This window comes from Coregonus clupeaformis, chromosome 15 (genome assembly GCF_020615455.1).
Source record: "Coregonus clupeaformis isolate EN_2021a chromosome 15, ASM2061545v1, whole genome shotgun sequence".
In the NCBI taxonomy this organism is placed as follows: Eukaryota; Metazoa; Chordata; class Actinopteri; order Salmoniformes; family Salmonidae; genus Coregonus; species Coregonus clupeaformis.
In genome coordinates, this window is record NC_059206.1 from 47,314,085 (window position 1) to 47,334,416 (window position 20,332).

The window sequence follows — 20,332 nt, forward strand, 5'->3', positions numbered from 1 at the left end:
CAGGGACAGACCTTCCTGAAAATGAAATGTCAACTCCTTTCTCTCCTATCTCAGAACAATAAATTACAATGTACACACACAGAATCTACTTGTTTGACTGCCTGACTGCAGTCGTTCTATAACAGCACCTCTTCCATTGCTGTACTTAAAGTGCTACACCCCATTCTTTCATCCAACACAGCATGGGACAATACAGTGACAAGTAATGTACTGCAAAACCATCACCTAGCAACCCACAGCAAGGGGTCACATTACATTGTAATGAAGTGGAACCATAGAACATACATATGTGGATGCTAACCATATACCCTAGTATTGCATAATCTACTTTTGATTACAATTAAAGTAACTGTCTATTGAAAATCTCACATAAAAGCTAATTCTGTTTACTCATACTAAAATAATGTTGTTGACTGGTCCTATTCTCGTATTTGTGACAAAAGCATGAATAAAAGAAAAAATACTTAAACCCCACCTCAAAAATGCTTGCTATTTCCTCATTTAACATGATGTCACGTTGGGTCATTGGCTGAGCTGGCCAATGAGCTGTTTACTTGTCATTCATATTTTTAATTTTTTACATTTACATTTTAGTCATTTAGCAGACGCTCTTATCCAGAGCGACTTACAGTTAGTGAATACATTTTTAAAAAAAAATTATACTGGCCCCCCGTGGGAATCGAACCCACAACCCTGGCGTTGCAAACGCCATGCTCTATCAACTGAGCTACATCCCTGCCGGCCATTCCCTCCCCTACCCTGGACAACGCTGGGCCAATTGTGCGCCGCCCATGAGTCTCCCGGTTGCGGCCGGGTATATGCCCACACCATTCTGTTGTTGGGGTAAGCCCACACCATTCAAATGCAGAAAAGCTACTTTTTAACTACCATTTCTTAGAAGGAAAACTATTTCACTCATTTTGTAATTAATTATAGGTCATATTTCATAGAAATCTGGAAACACTGGACAGTTATGTAAATGACGACTGACTGTAAGGAGTAAAGAACAATGTAAGTCACGGTTATTACATTGTTATTATAACATACATCAAAGTTTGATCCTTGATGAATCCACCAAGGTTTTGTAAAATGTTATTTAAAGGTAGACTCAGCTATATGACGTAGATGTAGAAAGTAAACATTATAGTGGGTCAATTTCCGCAACAACTAAGAGTGTTGAAGCTCGAGGCTCAACTTAACAGCATGAAATACACCCAGGCACAGATACTGTGCGTGACTGTGTAAGACCGAGATCTTGCATCTTGCTCGTCTCAATATCTGCAGTGCTGCTCGTGGCAACGTCATTTAGCTGAGTCTACCTTTAATGTGATAACTCTAAATCCTCTAGCCTAATTGTTTTAAAAATCTATATCCTTACAACAAATAAAAGCGCAAAATATTGATGTAAAACAAAAAGGATCCCTGTGCATTCCATACAGTATTCTGTACGAAAATGGTAGTTGTTTAAAACGAAAAGCAATCATAATGAGCTATGTTTATACCTGGGGTGCTAACATGCGTCCTTTGTCCTGATCGTGTCCACATTCTGATTGTGCCCACAATTTTAGACAGATGTAGTCGTAGGTCAGCTCTTCCTGACCACCTCCATAGGTAGTCAGACACACATTGTGTCTGGATATCTAAGTGTAGACTGATCTGCACAGTGAAGCCATTTAAATCATCATTATTTCACCCTCTAAAATCATTGACAGGTGGCACCATTGACTTATTCCATCAATATGTGTCTTCAAATAAATAAATATTATTTGGAAAGAATATCTGAAATAATTGCATACAGGAAAGGACCAGGAAATCTGGTCACAATGCAGACACAGTGGATGGATAAGAGACACATTTTAATACCATATGTCTGAAAATGTGGACACAATCAGAATGTGGACAAGATCAGGACAAAGAATGTATGTTGGGGCCAGGTTTAAACAGGGCTTTAGTGTCATATTCATATGACATTATACATACATATAGAAACATTTCAGAAGTTGTTGACTTCTTGTTCCTTTAATTGGTCAATAAAAACCTTCAGGAACCTACTGTACATACGTTTAAAAAGTTAGTACAAACAAAAATGAACTCCCTAAGACGCACACACCACACGTCTACTTGCCATTAGAACATGAAGGATTCCTCAGAAGGTCGTGAAGCATATTGAAAGGGGTAACTTCCAAAATGTGGATATGCCAATGCAACTAATGATAAAGGCCCTGTGTGGCCATAATGTGCCAACATGGGTCTGGAACCAGCCGGTCCAACAGCCTTGCTGCATGACTGATAAGGAGTCCCTCTGGCTCTTCTCTAAAGTTCTGATGCTGTGAGGGGAGGCTGTCCTTCCACAGTTGTTCTGAGGTGAGGCTAGTCCTGCCCCGGCCGGCAGCAAGACTGTGTGGCTGTGATGTATCCTGGAGTGACCTACCTCCAAAACGGGTCCTGAGCTCTAGCACACTGAGCACGTCTTGGACCCTTTACATAGCAAGAATACAAAAAACAATACATGTTTAAGGATAATCTGTATTACTTTTAATCCACAGACAAAATGCCCTCTAAACTACAGAGCAATAGTATATCCACCACTCTGACCTGACTGGGCTTCCAGGATGGCCTGCTTGGCCTCGTACTCTTCCTGCTTGGCCTTCCACTCCTTCCTGTTGTTCAGCATGCCATCATACATCGGCTGGATGGCCGGATGGAAGCGGGTGAATTCCTGACGGATAAACAACAAAACAAAAACTTGAGAGCTCTTCTGTTTCTGACAGTCAAGCTATCTAACCAGATAATGCTAGTCTGAATGGCAATTATTTGTGCATTTGGTCATTCTACACATCCAATAGAAGGTATGCCAACTATTTGACCAAACACTAAGATCTATTGATTCATGGTTTACTTTGTGCTTAGCAATAACTGTGAAGCTGAGTGATGTAGCTAGTCTGAACGAGTGGTAGTACATGCAGTAACGTTACCTTGTAGACAAATGTGCAGACAAAGTCAATGAAACCACACTGCAGCTTGGGCAGCTGACCAGCGCAGTTTATGTCCATCATGGCCTGGATGAAAAGGAGGGAGAAACATGGTTTCACACACACACACACACAAAAAACGTAGGTCTTCATCAGCCATCCTGGATGTGTCAAAATGTATGTGGATGTGCGCAGAACACACACACACACGTTGATATACTCACAATGGGTTGTTTTTCAAGAACTTCCCTTTCCAAGTCACCCTGCACCCAGAACTCAGCTGCTTCAGACAGCGCCACCTGGAAGAAGCCAGGCAGTCCAATGTATTTCACTATATTGGATAGCTATATTCATTTACAGAAACACAAAAGCATCTGCTAAAATGTCTTCAAGGTATATAATCAAGCTATAATCAGGGGAGGTGCTCACCTTGCTTTGTACCTCCCATGGCTTAGTGAGGGCTGACAAGTCACATGCTATCATCATCATGGCCCTTTAAGGGAAATTATCGAAGGTTCAGCGTACTATAGAAATGCTAAGATAAGATCCAATGTGCATGTTATAATCCTACATATCCCCCTATCACTACAATCCTCCCTCTACCATGAACTGCACTCACAGGACAATCTCTTTCCTGGTAGTCTCCAGGGACATCCAGTCCACCCACTTCTTCTCATCTTCGTAGGTCTTTGATAGGTCAACAATCTTCTGGAACATTGTTCGCTTCCTGGTGACATTGGAAAATGTCCAAACAGAGATTTATACATTCAGTTAAAGTTATAAGCAGCGCATTGTGAAATCTTGTTTCCGCAACTTTACAGGGTTAAGTAGGCTTGATCGTCACATCTAAATCCGTGCTTTAATATGCAGAAAAAGAGTCCACATTGACAACAAAACATTTTTCCTAAGATTTGCATAGGGCATACAATATGTATTGCAGTTACAGTGCTTTCGGAAGTATTCAGACCCCTTGACTTTTTCCACATTTTGTTACGTTACAGCCTTACTGTAAAATTGATTAAATAAATCATTTTCCTCAGAAATCTACACACAATACCCCATAATGACAAAGCGAAAACAGGTTTTTATAAGTTTTTGCAAATGTATTAAAAATAAAAAACTGAAATACCTTATTTACATAAGTATTCAGACCCTTTGCTATGAGACTCAAAATTGAGCTCAGGTGCATCCTGTTTACATTGATCATCCTTGAGATGATTAAACAACTTGATTGGAGACCACCTGTGGTAAATTCAATTGATTGGACATGATTTGGAAAGGCACACACCTGTCTATATAAGGTCCCACAGTTGACAGTGCATGTCAGAGCAAAAACCAAGCCATGAGGTTGAAGGAATTGTCCGTAAAGCTCAGAGACAGGATTGTGTTGAGGCACAGATCTGGGTAAGGGTACCAAAAAATGTCTGCAGCATTGAAGGTCCCCAAGAACACAGTGGCCTCCATCATTCTTAAATGGAAGAAGTTTGGAACCACCAAGTCTATTCCTAGAGCTGGCCGCCCGGCCAAACTGAGCAATCGGGGGAGAAGGGCCTTGGTCAGGGAGGTGACCAAGAACTCGATGGTCACTCTGACAGAGCTCTGGAGTTCCTCTGTGGAGATGGGATAACCTTCCAGAAGGACAACCATCTCTGCAGCACTCCACCAATTAGGCCTTTATGGTAGAGTGGCCAGACGGAAGCTACTCCTCAGTAAAAGGCACATGACAGCCCGCTTGGAGTTTGCCAAAGGGCACCTAAAGACTCTGACCATGAGAAACAAGTTTCTCTGGTCTGATGAAACCAAGATTGAACTCTTTGGCCTGAATGCCAAGCGTCACATCTGGAGGAAACCTAGCACCATCCCTACAGTGAAGCATGGTGGTTGCAGTATCATGCTGTGGGGATGTTTTTCAGTGGCAGGGACTGGGAGACTAGTCAGGATTGAGGGAAAGATGAACGGAGCAAAGTACAGAGAGATCCTTGATGAAAACCTGTTCCAGAGAGCTCAGGACCTCAGACTGGGGCGAAGGTTCACCTTCCAACAGGACAACGACCCTAAGCACACAGCCAAGACAACGCAGGAGTGGCTTTGGGACAAGTCTCTGAATGTCCTTGAGTGGCCCAGCCAGAGCCCGGACTTGAACCCGATCGAACATCTCTGGATAGACCTGAAAATAGCTGTGCACCAATGCTCCCCATCCAACCTAACATAACTTGAGAGGATCTGCAGAGAAGAATGGGAGAAACTCCCCAAATACAGGTGTGTCAAGCTTGTAGCATCATACCCAAGAAGACTCGAAGCTGTTATCGCTGCCAAAGGTGCTTCAACAAAGTACTGAGTAAAGGGTCTGAATACTTATGTAAATGTGATATTTCTGTTTTTTATTTGTAATAAATTAGCAAAAATGTCTAAAAACTAGTTTTTGCTTTGTCATTATGGGGAATTGTGTGTAGATTGATGAGAAAAAAAAAGATTTAATCAATTTTAGAATAAGGCTGTAACCTGACAAAATGTGGAAAATGTCAAGGGGTCTGAATACTTTCCAAAGGCACTGTAAGTAAATACAGATGTAGGATCTTAATTTGATCACTCCTTTGTTGCGGATAATTTTCCTGCACAGCATGAAATGCAAAACTTGTAGTGTATTCAAGCTTTAAAAAGTATTCTAAAGTTTGTAATTTCCACTTTAAAATGTCAGATTTGCCCTAATGAAAAATGTATAAACCCCTACAAAAAATGTCCATCAATTTTAATCCACATAATAATTCACATTTCCTGTTGCTGCAGGATTATTTTCCTGCTGTAGCAAACTTAATTGAATTAAGCTCCTAACTCCTGAGTGGCGCAGTGGTCTAAGGCACTGCATCACAGTGCTAACTGTGCCACTAGAGATCCTGGTTCAAATCCAGGCTCTGTCGCAGCTGGCCGCGACCGGGAGACTCATGGGCGGCGCACAATTGGCCCAGCGTCGTCCAGGGTAGGGGAGGGAATGGCCGGCAGGGATGTAGCTCAGTTGATAGAGCATGGCGTTTGCAACGCCAGGGTTGTGGGTTCGATTCCCACGGGGGGCCATTATAAAAAATATATATATATGTATTCACTAACTGTAAGTCGCTCTGGATAAGAGCGTCTGCTAAATGACTTAAATGTAAATGTACATTTGTAGGGAGCTCAGGTGCGTTACTCACTTGAAATAAAGTTGCAAATCTGTTGCAATGATGGCAATGTCCATGAGGTGGATGGCATGCTCATTCTGTCTTCTGTTGAGGTTCTGGTAGATATTCAAGGACTGGGGGAGGATGGAGGAGTTAGACTACAGCATGTGATCAACATGGAAGCATAAAGTACAAATAAATAAATAATTGACATCAAATGTGCTGCTGTAGTAGTGAACGTTTATGGCTGAGATACAAAAGCCTTACGTACCTCGTCTGCCAGAAGGAACTTGCTAAATTCTAGATGATGCCTCTCCAGGACGGATGAGCCGTGAAGCTTGGCTATTGGGTTACCAGATCTGTTCATGAGGGGAGACCAGACCAGACACTGTAAAGAGCTCATCATAAGCCATTCATCACACAAAGCTAATCAAGGTGCTTCTCCACATGCAAGGCCTCAGTTATGATGAGAGAGTGAGTAAAATAAGAGACCCAGAGATAAGTTAAGGACTGGTTGTACAGATGTAGGATCTTAATTTGATCACTATTTTGTTGCTGAGAATTTTCCTGCTCTGCAGGAAATGCAGATGAGCTTCGTGATTTACATAAATTCACTGAAAACCCACACTAACACGACTATATTAACAGTATTGCACTTTTCATGTAGCATACTTTTGGCCAGCTAATAGCCTAACCACCGATCAAGCAACATAATGGACTAAACATTCAAATCCTGTTGCTGCAGGATTATTTTGCTGTGTCAATACTGGTAAAATTAACATCCAACATCTGTACCAACTTTCAGAGAACAGAGTAAAAAGAGAGCAGATAATCCCAGGAGTACTCACTTCACCTGGTAGAGGTTGTTGGTGCCCCTGTGGTCGATATCATGGAGGAAAGCAGATGTGATCATTGCCATCACCTCTAGATCTGTGTAGTATCTCTTCAGGTTCCCTGTCTGACACAACAAAATACAGCAGTTAAACTTTCAGAATTAGAGATCTTTCAATTATGTCTTCAGTTAAGTTTTTTAGCAAGTAAGAAAATGTGCCTTTTATTTTCTGTGAGACAAAATAAAGTTAGGGTGCATTACTGAGGCGTAAGCATTCCTACCGTCAGCAGTGTGAACATGGTCTGTCCGACATTGAAACCGTGGCGCCAGTTGTGATAGGGCATTTTCCTGTAGCCTTTGCTGATAGAGTACATGAAGCGCACCAGAACCTGTTGAAATAAACAAAGATGCCTGTTGGTTTTCATAGGATTTGGAAGTGTGGCTTAAGAGGTATATAACTTTAGAACTTTAGAGCATTTGCAGATAGTATGGGAGAGCAATAAAGTAACTAATGACAAACTGCATAGAAATGATTCAGAATTGACACTTTCCCTGCATTGAAAGATGTTGCAGTACAGATCATGATTGTACTGTACCTCCTGTGGAACCTGGAACTTCTTGACCACTCCGACCTCATAGAACATCTGGATCCCACACATCACCAGCTCCAGCTCTGTGAGGTCAAAGTCAGAGAACCCGAACTCATAGATCTCAAACTTCTTGGGGCCAGGTAGTTCTTTTTTCTGTGTGATAATGCATGATTATTATGGCATTATTAACAAAAACTAAACATGCAGATGTAGGATCTTAATTTGAGCTAGTTTGCTACAGCAGGAAAATAATCCTGCAGCAACAGGATATTTGAATTATTATGTCGATTATAATTAATGGGCATTTTTGTAGGGAAAATCAAGCCTTTTTAAACCTCAAATACACTATAGGTTTTACATTTCCTGCATTTCAGGAAAGTTATCCTGCAACAGGGTGATCAAATTAAGATCCTACATCTGTACAACCATATAAATCTAGCTTTCAAATGCAGACCTACTGTTCCAGTACTTATAAATGTACTCTAGTGACTAAATCAGGGATAATTCTACAACCTCCAGATTATGACCAAATTGTTATTCTACAAATATAAGGTAGTAATACCAGAATCTGCAGGAACTCATCCTCTTCACAGTCACAGGGCTCTCTGTTGAAATACTGTCTGGTTTTCTAACAGACATGAAACAACAATGAGTGTCAAACATTAAAACAACACTTCTCGTGTAAAGGAGGTTAGATCTGTGGTGTATATCTTTGAGCAAGGCTTCACCAGGATTTTCTGTATTTCGTCATCACGGCACTTGACGTGGTAGAGCACCATGTCCTGAGCGATATCTTTCCGGTTCTCTATCATTTTCATCCTGTCATAGGTGTCTGTATTGAGGTGGGACCAGCCCAGGAAGTTAGTCATAGCCTGGGGAGACCGACAGAAACAATGCCATTCAGAGTAGGTTCACTCAGAAGCCAACATGGGTAGACAGACAGTCACAATATCATTCAGAGTAGGTTCACTCAGGTCAATGTGGTGAAGAGAGTGGGAGGCATTTGGCTGCCACAGTGCATTGTATAAATGAATGGTATACACAAAAAATACGGAGAACAAGGCTTTCTAGAGCCACTTGACTTCGCCACTTGTTGAGAAGCCAGTTTGGTGCTGTAGTACAGCAAAGTACCTCCATTAGCTCCTCATCCTGCTGATCGAATGGCTTCCCATCTTTCCTGTTGTAGAATGTAGCCACGCCCACAATCTCTTCCGTCATGTTGACGATTGGCATGGACAGCACATTCTTTATGGTCCAACCACTATCATCCAAGGGTTCTGACTGTATTATGGGAAGACACAACGTAAATGGTCAACAGGAATTATGGAAATTGCTAAACCTTTTGCAAAAAACACATGCAAGGATACTTGATTTTATAAGGAAGCAAATGTACCTGAAACTTGAACATCTCCTCTGTTATGGGATTTATGATGTTGCATATCTAGATATTCAAAATAAAGAGTACAGCATCAACAACACATGCAAATCATGGCAATTTGAACATTGTGTTATTTTCAAGTCAATTCCAAATTCTGATAGCATTTCAAACACTTGCTATTGGAATGCCAGTTAAAAGGGGGAACTTACAAGACCAGTTTCAGCCACATATGTGGGAAGTCCAGTACACAAAACCCAGTGTTCTGGAGTGGGACTCCTGTTGACAACACAGTCAGACAACACACACTGATTATTCTGCTATACAGTATCAAACACAGACCTTGGTTCAAACACTATTTCAAATATCTCAATTACTTTAACATACATTCAAAGTAAGTATTCAGAAATATTTCATTTGAAAAGACAAGTAGTTGAACATTTTAATGTATTTGGAAATACATTTGGAAATAATTAGAAAAATGTGAATACACTGACTCAAATACACTCCCCTTGCGTTTAACCCAAGTATTTGAAAATTGTATTTGAAATAAGTATTTGAAAATCCTCTTAAATACAATTTGGTAGACATTTTGGTTTTACAAATAACCATTTAAATACTCAAATAAAAGTACTTGTTTTGAACCCAGGTCTGATCATACAGGGTTGAAACTACCTCAACTATACACTAATGTTCAGAGAAAAGTGAGATAAACATACGCGATAACTTTGATGTCCTCTTTTCCATGCAAAATATAATCAATGACTTTGTAGAATATGACTTCCTAGAATCACAGATAACAAAAAAAATCACAGACCATAAATAAACATTTGCAGAAACAAAGGCAAAAAGGTAAAGACCAGTTCATGGGGTAATAAGTAGATAGATATAAACACTTACTCTGCCATCAGGGGTAAGAGGTCCAGAGTAGGGGGGCTGGTCTCCCATCAACACTGGCCAGATGTCAAAGAACTCCTATAGGAACAAAGCAATAACACAGATGGATTGTCACACACAGCGTATTAATAATATATACAGAGCCTTCAGAAAGTATTCATACCCCTTGATTTATTCCACATTTTGTTGTGTTATAGCCTGAATTTATAATGGATTAAATAGATTATTACGCACAGAAAATGAAATACAGAAATATCTAATGTATATAAGTATTCACACCCCTGAGTCAATACATGCTACAATCACCTTTGGCAGTGATTACAGCTGTGAGTCTTTCTGGGTAAGTCTCTAAGAGCTTTTCACACCTGGATTGTGCAACATTTGCCCATTATTCTTTTCAGAATTCTTCAAGCTCTATCAAATTGATTGTTGATCATTGCTAGACAACCATTTTCAAGTTTTTGTTAATAGATTTTCAAGCCGATTTTAAGTCAAAACTGTAACTCAGCCACTCTGGAACATTCAAGTATTACCAGAGGAGACCCATAATAACTATTCTTTATGATGACTAAATGGCTGGATCATTCTTGAATTGCGGTGGCATTTACGTCCCTCACCTTTGCAACCATGAAAAACACTTTAAAATGACACATAGTTACATATCACACATTAACTGTTTATCAATGATAAAACATAATGCAAGTCCTTTATACTGCAAAACTCTATGTTTGTGCATGGTTTAAAGTACTTAGGGCAAGCAAATTGGCTTGTTCCAGTAGTGATGAGTAGAGTTGTAGTGACATGTTTTGGGGTTTTGGAGATACAGTGTATCTATTATTTTGAATGCAAGAAATTAAACAAAAGTATTGAATCTACTTTATAGATCAATAAAAACCAAGAAGGCGTAAGACAATGCCGCAATTGAAGAATGTCCCGACTACATGCAGACAGTGTCACCCACCTTCTCCTTCGTCATGTCCAGTAGGCCCACAGAATACCTGTCACAGTTCAGGTACGCCCGCACTGTATACAGGGCTTTGTGGAACTGTCTCTCAATGTCTGTCAGCTCCTCAAACACCTTGTTGGCAGACCACAACAGGACCTATACCCGACAGAAAAACAACAACCACCAGTTGGTTGATATCTCAATAAACGTGTGAAAGCTAAAAAATGGCCTTTTTTGTGTGTTCACCATATTGTCATCTACAACTAGTAATTCCTCTGAATATCAGTGCAGACAGCAGACTCACCTGTCCTTTTCGAGTCTCACAGTTGTACAGGTAGTTCAGCTGGTAAATCTTCAGGTTCAAAGTGGCTATTCTGAGGTACTTCAAAAAAAGCTGGGAGACCAAAAATATGAATTATTATTACAGAGAAATACATACATTGATGTGTAATCAAGGTGGTAGAGGAAAGACGAGAGCGACGAATGCAAGTATGTGAAAACATCAGGTGTGAATTTAACCTTCCTCTCCATTAAGGCAGCAATGGCACAGTTTGTATGTGTTCCCTGTGTTTGTTTGATGGACATGTTTCTGTTCTACAACATCAGTCAGTGTTTATATGCTGCATATGCTTTGAGTGAACAAACTTTGGGATGGGGCAAAACCTGTTGATTACTCATCCCCAACTAATTCAAGCTCTAATGTCATGTAATGACCTCGTAGTATTTCCATTGTGATACTGACACATGGAGATGTGTGGATCCTTTTCTCAGATAGCCTTCTTCCTCAGTACTCACATCCTCATCCTCAGCAGTGAAGTGTGGTCCAGTAGTCTTGTTCAGGGCCATGATCACAGCCACCACATCCTCTCCGTTCATGATGGGCGAGGCTAAAATGTTCATGGTCTTGTACTCTGTCAGGTCATCGACGAACGAGCTGAAGTGACTACTCTGTATGGCAGAAAACAAAACAAATCACTGACATCAGAGATCACACATGGATGTGTTAAGACAGGTCTGTCTGTATGTCAATACATGGGCTTGGTTTTGAGCTTTTTCAGTTTACATATCATTATAGGCCACAGATTAATAATACATGTTAATCTCTGGCATTTTCAGTTTACATAACATTGTAGGCCACAGATTAATATAACTGCTCAGGTAAGAAGTACACTCCATTATCAAGAGTGAATGTAAATCTGGGCAATATGAAATATTAATTAATTTGATCCGTGTTAGCTTCCTGCTGACCCTAGTGTAAACGCCCCCAGAACAGGTGCCATAATCCCAGTTACACCAGGGGGTCAAGGGATATATAATAACTGGATTATATCTGTCAAGAGGATTTATGTTGTCTCCAGATATACATTTAGAACCTCCCCACAGTACAGTATAGTTGCAATACCACTTTGTGTGACACTGTGTTTTAGCAAAAAACACAATTCTAACAATTTGTGTATGTTCGGATAGGCATGGATTAAATAACTATTAACTTTTTTGTCTGGCTGAACATAAACTTGATACATCTATTTATTTTGCAATTGTTTGATATTTTTGGTAGTTGGTACAGCTAGAAAATAATATAATGTAGGAGTGTGTGAAAAGGCCTTGTAAAGGATTATTAACACAATCTCACTGAAGCCACTGGCTCCTAGCCTCTGGGACACTGTCTGTCTGTCCTCATCACTACCACAACGTATATCTTTCATTTCCCCGTCTGACTCTTACCTCATTGACATCTTTCAAATTGACGTGTTTCTTGGTCTGGGCCACATTTCCCACCACCCCAAGGTCCAGGGGGAAGACGATCTCGTGGTCAGGGTGCACCACACAGTCGTCCAGCTCCGACTCTGTGGTGATGTTGAAGAGACGTGTGGCCAGCTCCGCGATGCCGTTCCTCTCCCGGTACATGAACAGGCTGCAGCGGTCGGCTTGGATCAGGGCGACGATCCTCTTCAGAATCTTAAACACCACTTTCTCCATGTTCACATTCTCCTGCATTTCTTTGATCAGGTCGAACAGGATCTGGCCTTCTTCTATCTGGCTCAGCTCCTGTAACATCCCAAAATCTACCTTGGACTCCGAGATGCCTGCCATCACAGAGAGGGCCCCCGGTGTGAGCTTCTTGTTAAAGTAGCCCTGGGCGAAAGCCGGGTTCCCATCCAGGAACTTCTCAACATCTTCCTTCGTCGCACTCATCTTGGGTTGGGGATGTACTGGTTCTACCCCAGTCCCAGTTTTCAAACCACAGTCTCTAAAAAGACAACAAAACCAATGATCTATTGATTACTAGTAAATAAAAAAGAGGGCAGGCAGGGTAGGCACGTTAGTTAGGTCCTGCTGTGAACAGAGGAGACACTTGCAATGGCAGGGGAAGGCTGAGTCCAATCCCACTGTCATCAGCAAGCTTTCACTTAATAGTGTTGAAGGTGAGCCAGGATCTGCTCATGCAAAACTGATCAGGTGATCACTATGAAGGAGGCCAACCCAGTCCTTTCATTGGCCGATTACCTCCTCTTCTTTCGCCCCTCGCCAGGTTTAGAAAACAAGCCTGAAGGAAAAGAGATCCGGACTTCCTCAAAGGACACACATGTCTGAAAGCAGTTAGCCTTAAGATGTCCCCCTGTTTGGTTTGTCTCCAACTGTAGCCTGCTCTTGCCCCAGGCAGGCATCACACACACAAGCTCTTAACGTTCTTTAAAAAAAAAAACACTCCTCATTGCTAAGCCCTATTTAGCCAGGCCACTAGTTGATTATCTCAGCACCCCAATTATGTTGTCCTCAGTCAGTTCTACTGCTATGGGAGCCTTCACAGGCCAATGCTGGTTGTAGCCTTCAGAAGCAGAAGAATATTTGATACACATCTGAAGCACATTACATTTAAGATTGTAGGTTTGTGGAGAAAAAAATTGCCTTACTTACAGCAGTATCTGCTATTTCCTCCAATTACAATATTACATTTATAAATAGAAATGATTAGGTGAGAGACAGACGGACAGAGAGAAAGACATATGGTATGTATGGGGGTATACGTATGGGGGTCTATAAGACAATAAGACAAGCCTGACGATAAAATGCCAATCATCTTTCCACCCTGGCTATATTAAGGTTCCTTAACCATCTTATACAAAAGGTCAGCTGGATAATCTCTACATGAATAGATTCATACTATCAGATCTGCTACCTGTGAGTGAGACGAGGCTGGCGAGGGAGGTGTGTCTGTCTGTGTGCATGTGATATGTACTGTGCAACGTATGTGCACATGCATTGGCATCTGTTTCATTCCTATGAACCTGTGCGTGTCTGTCTTCCTTTATGAGGGTGTGTGCTTACAAGCATTTGCTTATGAGGGTGTATAAAACAGTATAGTCTGTAATGTTTGTTATTCAATATTACGTTGGATACAACTACTATTACTTTATTATAAATATTGAATGATTTAAACAGTTCTTTCATCACAAACCTCTGAAACTACAAATGGAGATGAGGGATTTAACCAATGTACACATTTAATGATACTATCATATTAACCCAGCCATTGCAAGCCTTTACATTACCTGTTCGTCACCAATGAACTGTTGACCCCTTGTGGTGCATTACGTCCATGGTGCAAGGCCCAAACCAGTACATGCTGGTGGTACAGTGCAACAACACAACACAAGATGGCAGCCGGCTTATACTGAGGACCAAGCAAATTGAACTTCTACTGTTAATCATTGCTGCTGAGGCTGACCATGCCATTGAGATACATGCCATCAAAATTGTATTCAAAATATTTAGTTCAACCAGTAAATATTAGAACCATTGCTTGTTTGTCATACTCCTTATGTTATTTTTTACTGGCACTAGAATTTTTTTAATGTAATTTCTATTAATTTAATGTGTCAGAAATAGTCAGCAAATGTATGCTCCCTCTCAGCCTCTTTACCAAAGGTACAAATTAATGAAAAGCAAAAACACACCTAGACTCACTTTCCACTGGTCTAAATTATTACTATAAGATTGTAACCAAATACGCCTGTACAGAAAAAGCTTTGGACTGTCTGACACAGTACAATATCGTATGCTATCAACAGACGTGCCAACAATCTTCCATGAGGCCTTAGATTGAATGTGTGTTTACAAGTATAAATATAGTACAGGCATCAGCTTGGAGTTTGCCAGCACAGTATGTGGCTTTTAAAAGAACTACAGAACTAAAGAAGGACAGAACAACAAAAGAACTACAGAACAACTAAAGAAGGACAGAACAACAAAAAAACGACAGAACAACAAAAGAACTACAGAACAACAAAATAACTACAGAACAACATAATAACTACAGAACAACTAAAGAACTACAGAACAACTAAAGAACTACAGAACAGCTAAAGAACTACTGAACAACTAAATAACTACAGAACAGCAAAATAACTACAGAACAACTAAAGCAATACAGAACAACTACTAGTGCCTAAAGAGCTATTCCGGAAATAGACCATAACATTGTGTGTAATGCCTCAGAGTAGTGCTAAGAGTACAGTACAGAATGCTCTAACTACCGGAAGTGCCTTTAATTAAATTAATGGAGAGTGAATGAAGAGGGGCTGAGTAGGGGTGGTACTTCTCTGCTGGGCCTGTTAGCCAATCATTCAGGCCCAAGACAATTATGTTCAGCCCCTTGCCATCATCCCCTGTGTCTTCAGCCACACGTAGCCACTCCTCAGAGCCAGGTGTCCCCAGAGAAGTTCAGAGAGTTCCAGACAGCTCCTGGCAGGAAGCACCAGGTACTGGGATTTCACCTTGGTGTGCATATTGTCTTTTACTGGTAACAGGGGGATTAGAATAGCCTCAGCAGAAACTCCATTCAGACAGTACATGCTGGTGGTAAAAATAGGCATGTCATGTAAAAACAGGTGTTCTTAAATAACTAAGATCATGCTCACTCACATGGCACTTGTTGCACAATTTTACTAAGGTCACCGGGTCAGGGTGGATCTCCCCAGATGACGAGAGTAATCTAGGACATTTCAGCCACACCCTGCAGACTTGAAATGGAAATGGTGTGTGTGTGTGCCTAAGTGCGTTCAAGTGTGTGTGTGACACAACAGAAGCACTAGTGTTTACTGTATGTTTGTTCCCGCTGAGTTTGTACACAGACTCCATAGAGCACAACACATACAGTACATAACCTTAAAGCCATTTCACCACACCAGTCATGTACAGTACATCAGAGCCAAACGAAGCCTAACATAATGTAGAAAACACTAGCTCACACTATACAGCTGCAGGCCTTTAACAAGTCAATTATCAGGACTGTTTAAAATAACACATAGAGCACCAACAGTCACAACAGTTGATAGCAATAGTTTGACAGAGAGAGATCTGGCTGGTGAATGAGACTATAATATTGATGGTTAGGAATGCCTCTCAAGTGACACTTCACATAACCGTACATGACATTTCAAAAATACTATTTTAGCCTGCTGGCTGTTTAATCATACTCCAGGATCTCCAAACTAGTCTCAAGGTCTACAAAGCAGTGCTGCTGGTAGTATTCCATCATCAGCATAGTAATGATTTATTTACGTGCTTGAACACAACAAACTAATCCTAATGGTCATTGGTGTTTGGACAATACATTGTCCCATTGTAAGTGTGTGTGTGTGTCTTCACAGTTACATAAAGCCCTAATTGTTTTTACGGGAGGCATGGGCGGATTCAGAAGCGAAGCCAGATTACAGTCAGGATTTCACCAACCGGATTAACCCGTGATTTAAGCACCTTATTTACTTACAAGAAGTTAAAATAATCAGTACGCTTGTCTGTGTTCACTGTATATAAAGGACCCCAAACACAAGAGACTCCAAAACGAACAACCACAAAACACTGAATTCTACTCGTTGCTCATCTTCATTAAGACAGGTAAGGTCCATCGTCTTGGTGGAGAGGATCCATGGATATATTTCATGCTATTATAGGACTTGATTATCTCACTGAAAATGTAAATATCGTTATTGAATACCATATGAATTGTTTTTGGAAGATACTAGCCAGCTAAGAATGAGTTGTGCTTTTGTATAGATGTGCATGCAAAATATGGGATTCGACAGCTCATTTCTACCTCGCGACCCTATGAATATGTAACAGAAAGACCATTGTACCTCAGAAAAAAATATAAGAATAGCTATTTCTGATGTTATTTTACTCCAACAAGAACTACAGTGTCTCTGGGAATGCATTGAATGTTTACTAACTTGGAGGCAGATGATTTGAGGTTCTCTCGCCGATCTGGTGTGCATCTTGTCTGGTGTGGTCAGTTCATCCCCATTGTCTCTCTCCCTCTGTCTGCTGTGCAGCATGGGATCCTCAAAGCTGGCTTTCATTATGGTCCTGATGGCCTGCGTAGAACACGCCTGGTCTGCCTCCTGTGTGGTCGACAGCTTCACAGTCAAGGCGGACTTCGACCCTAAGAGGGTGAGCTTTGCTACAGTACACACATTAGGGGTCACATCCCTAGACAGATAAAAACAAGAGAACAATGTCAGTTTTAAACATGATCGGATAAACATGGCTACGATAATGTGTAATGCAAATGCATAAGAGATGACTACAATGATCTACTGAATTAAGTCTTGAATCTCCATATATCAATTTTGTGCTCTGGATTTCGATCCTCATTGTCTACTGTTTGTGAGTTTTTCTCAATCTTCTGTATCTCTGGTTTTCTCTGTTGCAGTATTCTGGGAAGTGGTACGCTCTGCAGAAGAAGGACCCTGAGGGCCTGTTCCTTCAGGACAACATCTCCGCTGAGTACACCGTCGATGATGACGGCACCATGACCGCCTCCTCCAAGGGACGTGTCACTCTCTTTGGGTGAGTAGATCTGCATCAATTTGGAAGAACTAGCATATAAAGCATACACAGATGCTAAACTGATTGTCTAATTGTACGGAAGAATGTGGATTAATATCCATTTAATTGGTGACAAAACTATTTGTCTAATAGACCATAAGATTGTGGCACAAACCAATCAAATGTTATTTGGTGGACAGGAAATATAGACAACATTTTACACTGTAGGTGATGGATCGCAATAATCTTGCATATGTGTTTGACCTCTGGTTTTAAGTTGCGAGAGCTAATATGAGTTTGAGTGTGTTGACATGTTCTGGGTTCTGTGCAAATATGAGTCTGTGTTGTTGTGTTGACAGGTTCTGGGTTGTGTGCGCTGACATGGCTGCCCAGTACACCGTGCCTAACCCCACCAACCCCGGCAAGATGTTCATGAACTACCAGGGACTGGCCAGCTACCTGGCCAGTGGAGGTGACAACTACTGGGTGATTGACACCGACTATGATAACTATGCCATCACCTACGCCTGCCGTACTCTGAAGGACGATGGAAGCTGTGAAGACGGTTACTCCCTGATCTTCTCCCGTAATCCCCGTGGCCTGCCCCCAGCAATCCAGCGCATTGTCCGTGGGAAACAGGAGGAGATCTGCATGGCTGGCCAGTTTGAGCCTGTCCTGCAGTCCGGTGAGTTGGACACCTGTCTATAGGGACACAGCATGAAAACAAAGGTTAAATGATATCATGTCTAGATTATATCAATGAGCATGAAGGAGAGCATCCTAATTAATAAATGAAAGCTAAGAGGGAGCTAAGAGTTGTAGTTCAAATAGGTTTGAAAATATTCATAACAATCTGCATTATGCCCCAGCACAGAAACGTTTTCTTAGGCAGAGAACTTATTCATGCTCCCTAACCAGACTTGGACTTCTCTTTCCTCTACAGGAGCTTGCTAAATTGTCAGCGCAGCCTGCACCAAATTCCTTAAGCATGCTGGCATGAGAAGAGGCGTCCAGGGCCAATGGATAGATCCATAGCAGCGCGCTGTAGAAATGAATAGACCATGTTGCGAGGCGGGAGGGAAAAGTCAACCTCCGCCACCATTGTCTCAAGGGAAGGGTTGCTCAATCGGGGTTGGTGCGTTGTGTCAAGTCAAGTGTGTATGTGAAAATAAATATATTTTTTAAACAAATCTCTGAGTTGCATCCATGTTTAATCAAGAACTACAGTGCATTCGGAAAGTATTCAGACCCCTTACCTTTTCCCACATTGTCTTATGTTACAGCCTTATTCTAAAATTGATTTTATGGTAGAGTAGCCAGACGGAAGCCACTCCTCAGTAAAAGGCACATGACAGCCCGCTTGGAGTTTGCCAAAAGGCACCTAAAGGACTCTCAGACCATGAGAAACAAGATTCTCTGGTCTGATGAAACCAAGATTGAACTCTTTGGCATGAATGCCAAGCGTCACGTCTGGAGGAAACCTGGCACCATCCCTACGGTGAAGCATAATGCTGTGGGGATGTTTTTCACTGGCAGGGACTGGGAAACAAGTCAGGATCAAAGGAAAGATGAACAGAGCAAAGTACAGAGAGATCCTTGTACGAAAACCTGCTCCAGAGCGTCAGGACCTCAGACTGGGCTGAAGGTTCACCTTCCAACAGGACAACGACCCTAAACACACAGCCAAGACAACGCAGGTGTGGCTTCAGGACAAGTCTCTGAATGTCCTTGAGTGGCCCAGCCAGAGCCCGGACTTGAACCGGATCGATCATCTCTGGAGAGACCTGAAAATAGCTGTGCAGCGACGCTCCCCATCCAACCTGACAGAGCTTGAGAGGATCTGCAGAGAAGAATGGGAGAAACTCCCCAAATACAGGTGTGTCAAGCTTGTAGCGTCATACCCAAGAAGACTCGAGCCTGTAATCGCTGCCAAAGGTACTTCAACAAAGTACTCAGTAAAGGGTCTGAATACTTATGTAAATGTGATATTTCAGCTTTTCATTTTTAATAAATTTGCTTTGTCATTATGGGGTATTGTGTGTAGATTGATGGAATTGTTTTAAGAAGGTCATCATTGATGGAATTTCAATGTTGTTTGAGTTGCTTTGTGTATCACCAAATTAGCTTGAGATGATTTTACTGCAACACTGCTCACTGCATCCAAGTTGCTTGACATAGGTGTTTCAAAGTGCTGTCAGTCAAGGCGAGCTCAAAAATATAAGCTCCCCACCTACTCAGCCTGTCTTTTCAAACTTCCTGGTAGTTAGCCATGAGAGAAAAATTACTTTTTCCACAACAAATATGCATTTCTATCCAAAACAAATATTATGGGTGAAATTGTAGTCACTCTAAAGGCTATTTTACATGGGAATCAGAACGACTGTTCGAGACCTTGAAGAAATTAGATTCTGTCATAGCCCAGAGATACATTTGTAGGTGTCCACACATACAATATTCTCATCTACTGCCAACTACCATACCTATACTCAGAATAGTACCAACTACTATGACATGAGCTCAATTTCCGGCTCACAGACATACTACCTCACCATCCACCCACACACAAACACAGTGATTAAGCATGTTATGAATCCATCCGTCTTATCCTCTACATACTGTGCACCGCCCATAATTTCACCCATATGCCTGGGGTTAAAACAGGGCCAGATTGGAAGGTGTCTCAGAAGAGGCTACGGAGATGCCTCAGAAGCGGGTTTTCACACCGATCTGATCT

The 20,332-nt window shown here is 41.4% G+C and overlaps 2 protein-coding genes across 2 annotated transcripts; one reads left to right on the plus strand and one right to left on the minus strand.

Annotated features, from left to right (window-relative positions):
- Nucleotides 1-788: 788 nt before the first annotated feature.
- LOC121583228 (rod cGMP-specific 3',5'-cyclic phosphodiesterase subunit beta-like) lies at nucleotides 789-13,110 on the minus strand. Its single transcript, XM_041899417.1, has 22 exons — nucleotides 12,493-13,110; nucleotides 11,563-11,715; nucleotides 11,072-11,161; nucleotides 10,783-10,923; nucleotides 9,825-9,899; nucleotides 9,644-9,708; nucleotides 9,137-9,203; nucleotides 8,943-8,990; nucleotides 8,681-8,830; nucleotides 8,278-8,421; nucleotides 8,112-8,177; nucleotides 7,556-7,702; nucleotides 7,241-7,348; nucleotides 6,976-7,085; nucleotides 6,399-6,486; nucleotides 6,161-6,261; nucleotides 3,592-3,699; nucleotides 3,402-3,465; nucleotides 3,197-3,271; nucleotides 2,976-3,059; nucleotides 2,596-2,719; nucleotides 789-2,478 (listed from the first exon to the last, which is right to left on the minus strand). The coding sequence occupies exons 1-22, from the start codon at nucleotides 12,961-12,963 to the stop codon at nucleotides 2,453-2,455; spliced, it is 2,505 nt and encodes an 834-aa protein (XP_041755351.1). The 5' UTR covers nucleotides 12,964-13,110; the 3' UTR covers nucleotides 789-2,452.
- A 3,454-nt stretch (nucleotides 13,111-16,564) lies between these two features.
- Nucleotides 16,565-18,788, plus strand: LOC121583229 (purpurin-like). Its single transcript, XM_041899418.1, has 5 exons — nucleotides 16,565-16,668; nucleotides 17,103-17,220; nucleotides 17,483-17,619; nucleotides 17,958-18,283; nucleotides 18,542-18,788. Exons 2-5 carry the CDS (start codon nucleotides 17,104-17,106, stop codon nucleotides 18,550-18,552), a joined length of 591 nt encoding a protein of 196 aa, XP_041755352.1. The 5' UTR covers nucleotides 16,565-16,668; nucleotide 17,103; the 3' UTR covers nucleotides 18,553-18,788.
- The last annotated feature ends 1,544 nt before the right edge of the window (nucleotides 18,789-20,332 follow it).

Bases quoted from the DNA above. Each gene is read 5' to 3' on its own strand.
- LOC121583228 (XM_041899417.1), bottom strand. From the start codon at position 12,963: ATGAGTGCGACGAAGGAAGATGTTGAGAAGTTCCTGGATGGGAACCCG. The intron at 10,924-11,071 runs GTGAGTCTGCTG...TGTCGGGTATAG, and splicing joins GTGAGACTCGAAAAGGACAG to GTCCTGTTGTGGTCTGCCAA. The intron at 3,060-3,196 runs GTGAGTATATCA...CTTTTCATCCAG, and splicing joins TTCTTGAAAAACAACCCATT to GCCATGATGGACATAAACTG.
- LOC121583229 (XM_041899418.1), top strand. From the start codon at position 17,104: ATGGGATCCTCAAAGCTGGCTTTCATTATGGTCCTGATGGCCTGCGTA. The intron at 17,221-17,482 runs GTGAGCTTTGCT...TCTCTGTTGCAG, and splicing joins CGGACTTCGACCCTAAGAGG to TATTCTGGGAAGTGGTACGC. The intron at 17,620-17,957 runs GTGAGTAGATCT...TTGTGTTGACAG, and splicing joins GGACGTGTCACTCTCTTTGG to GTTCTGGGTTGTGTGCGCTG.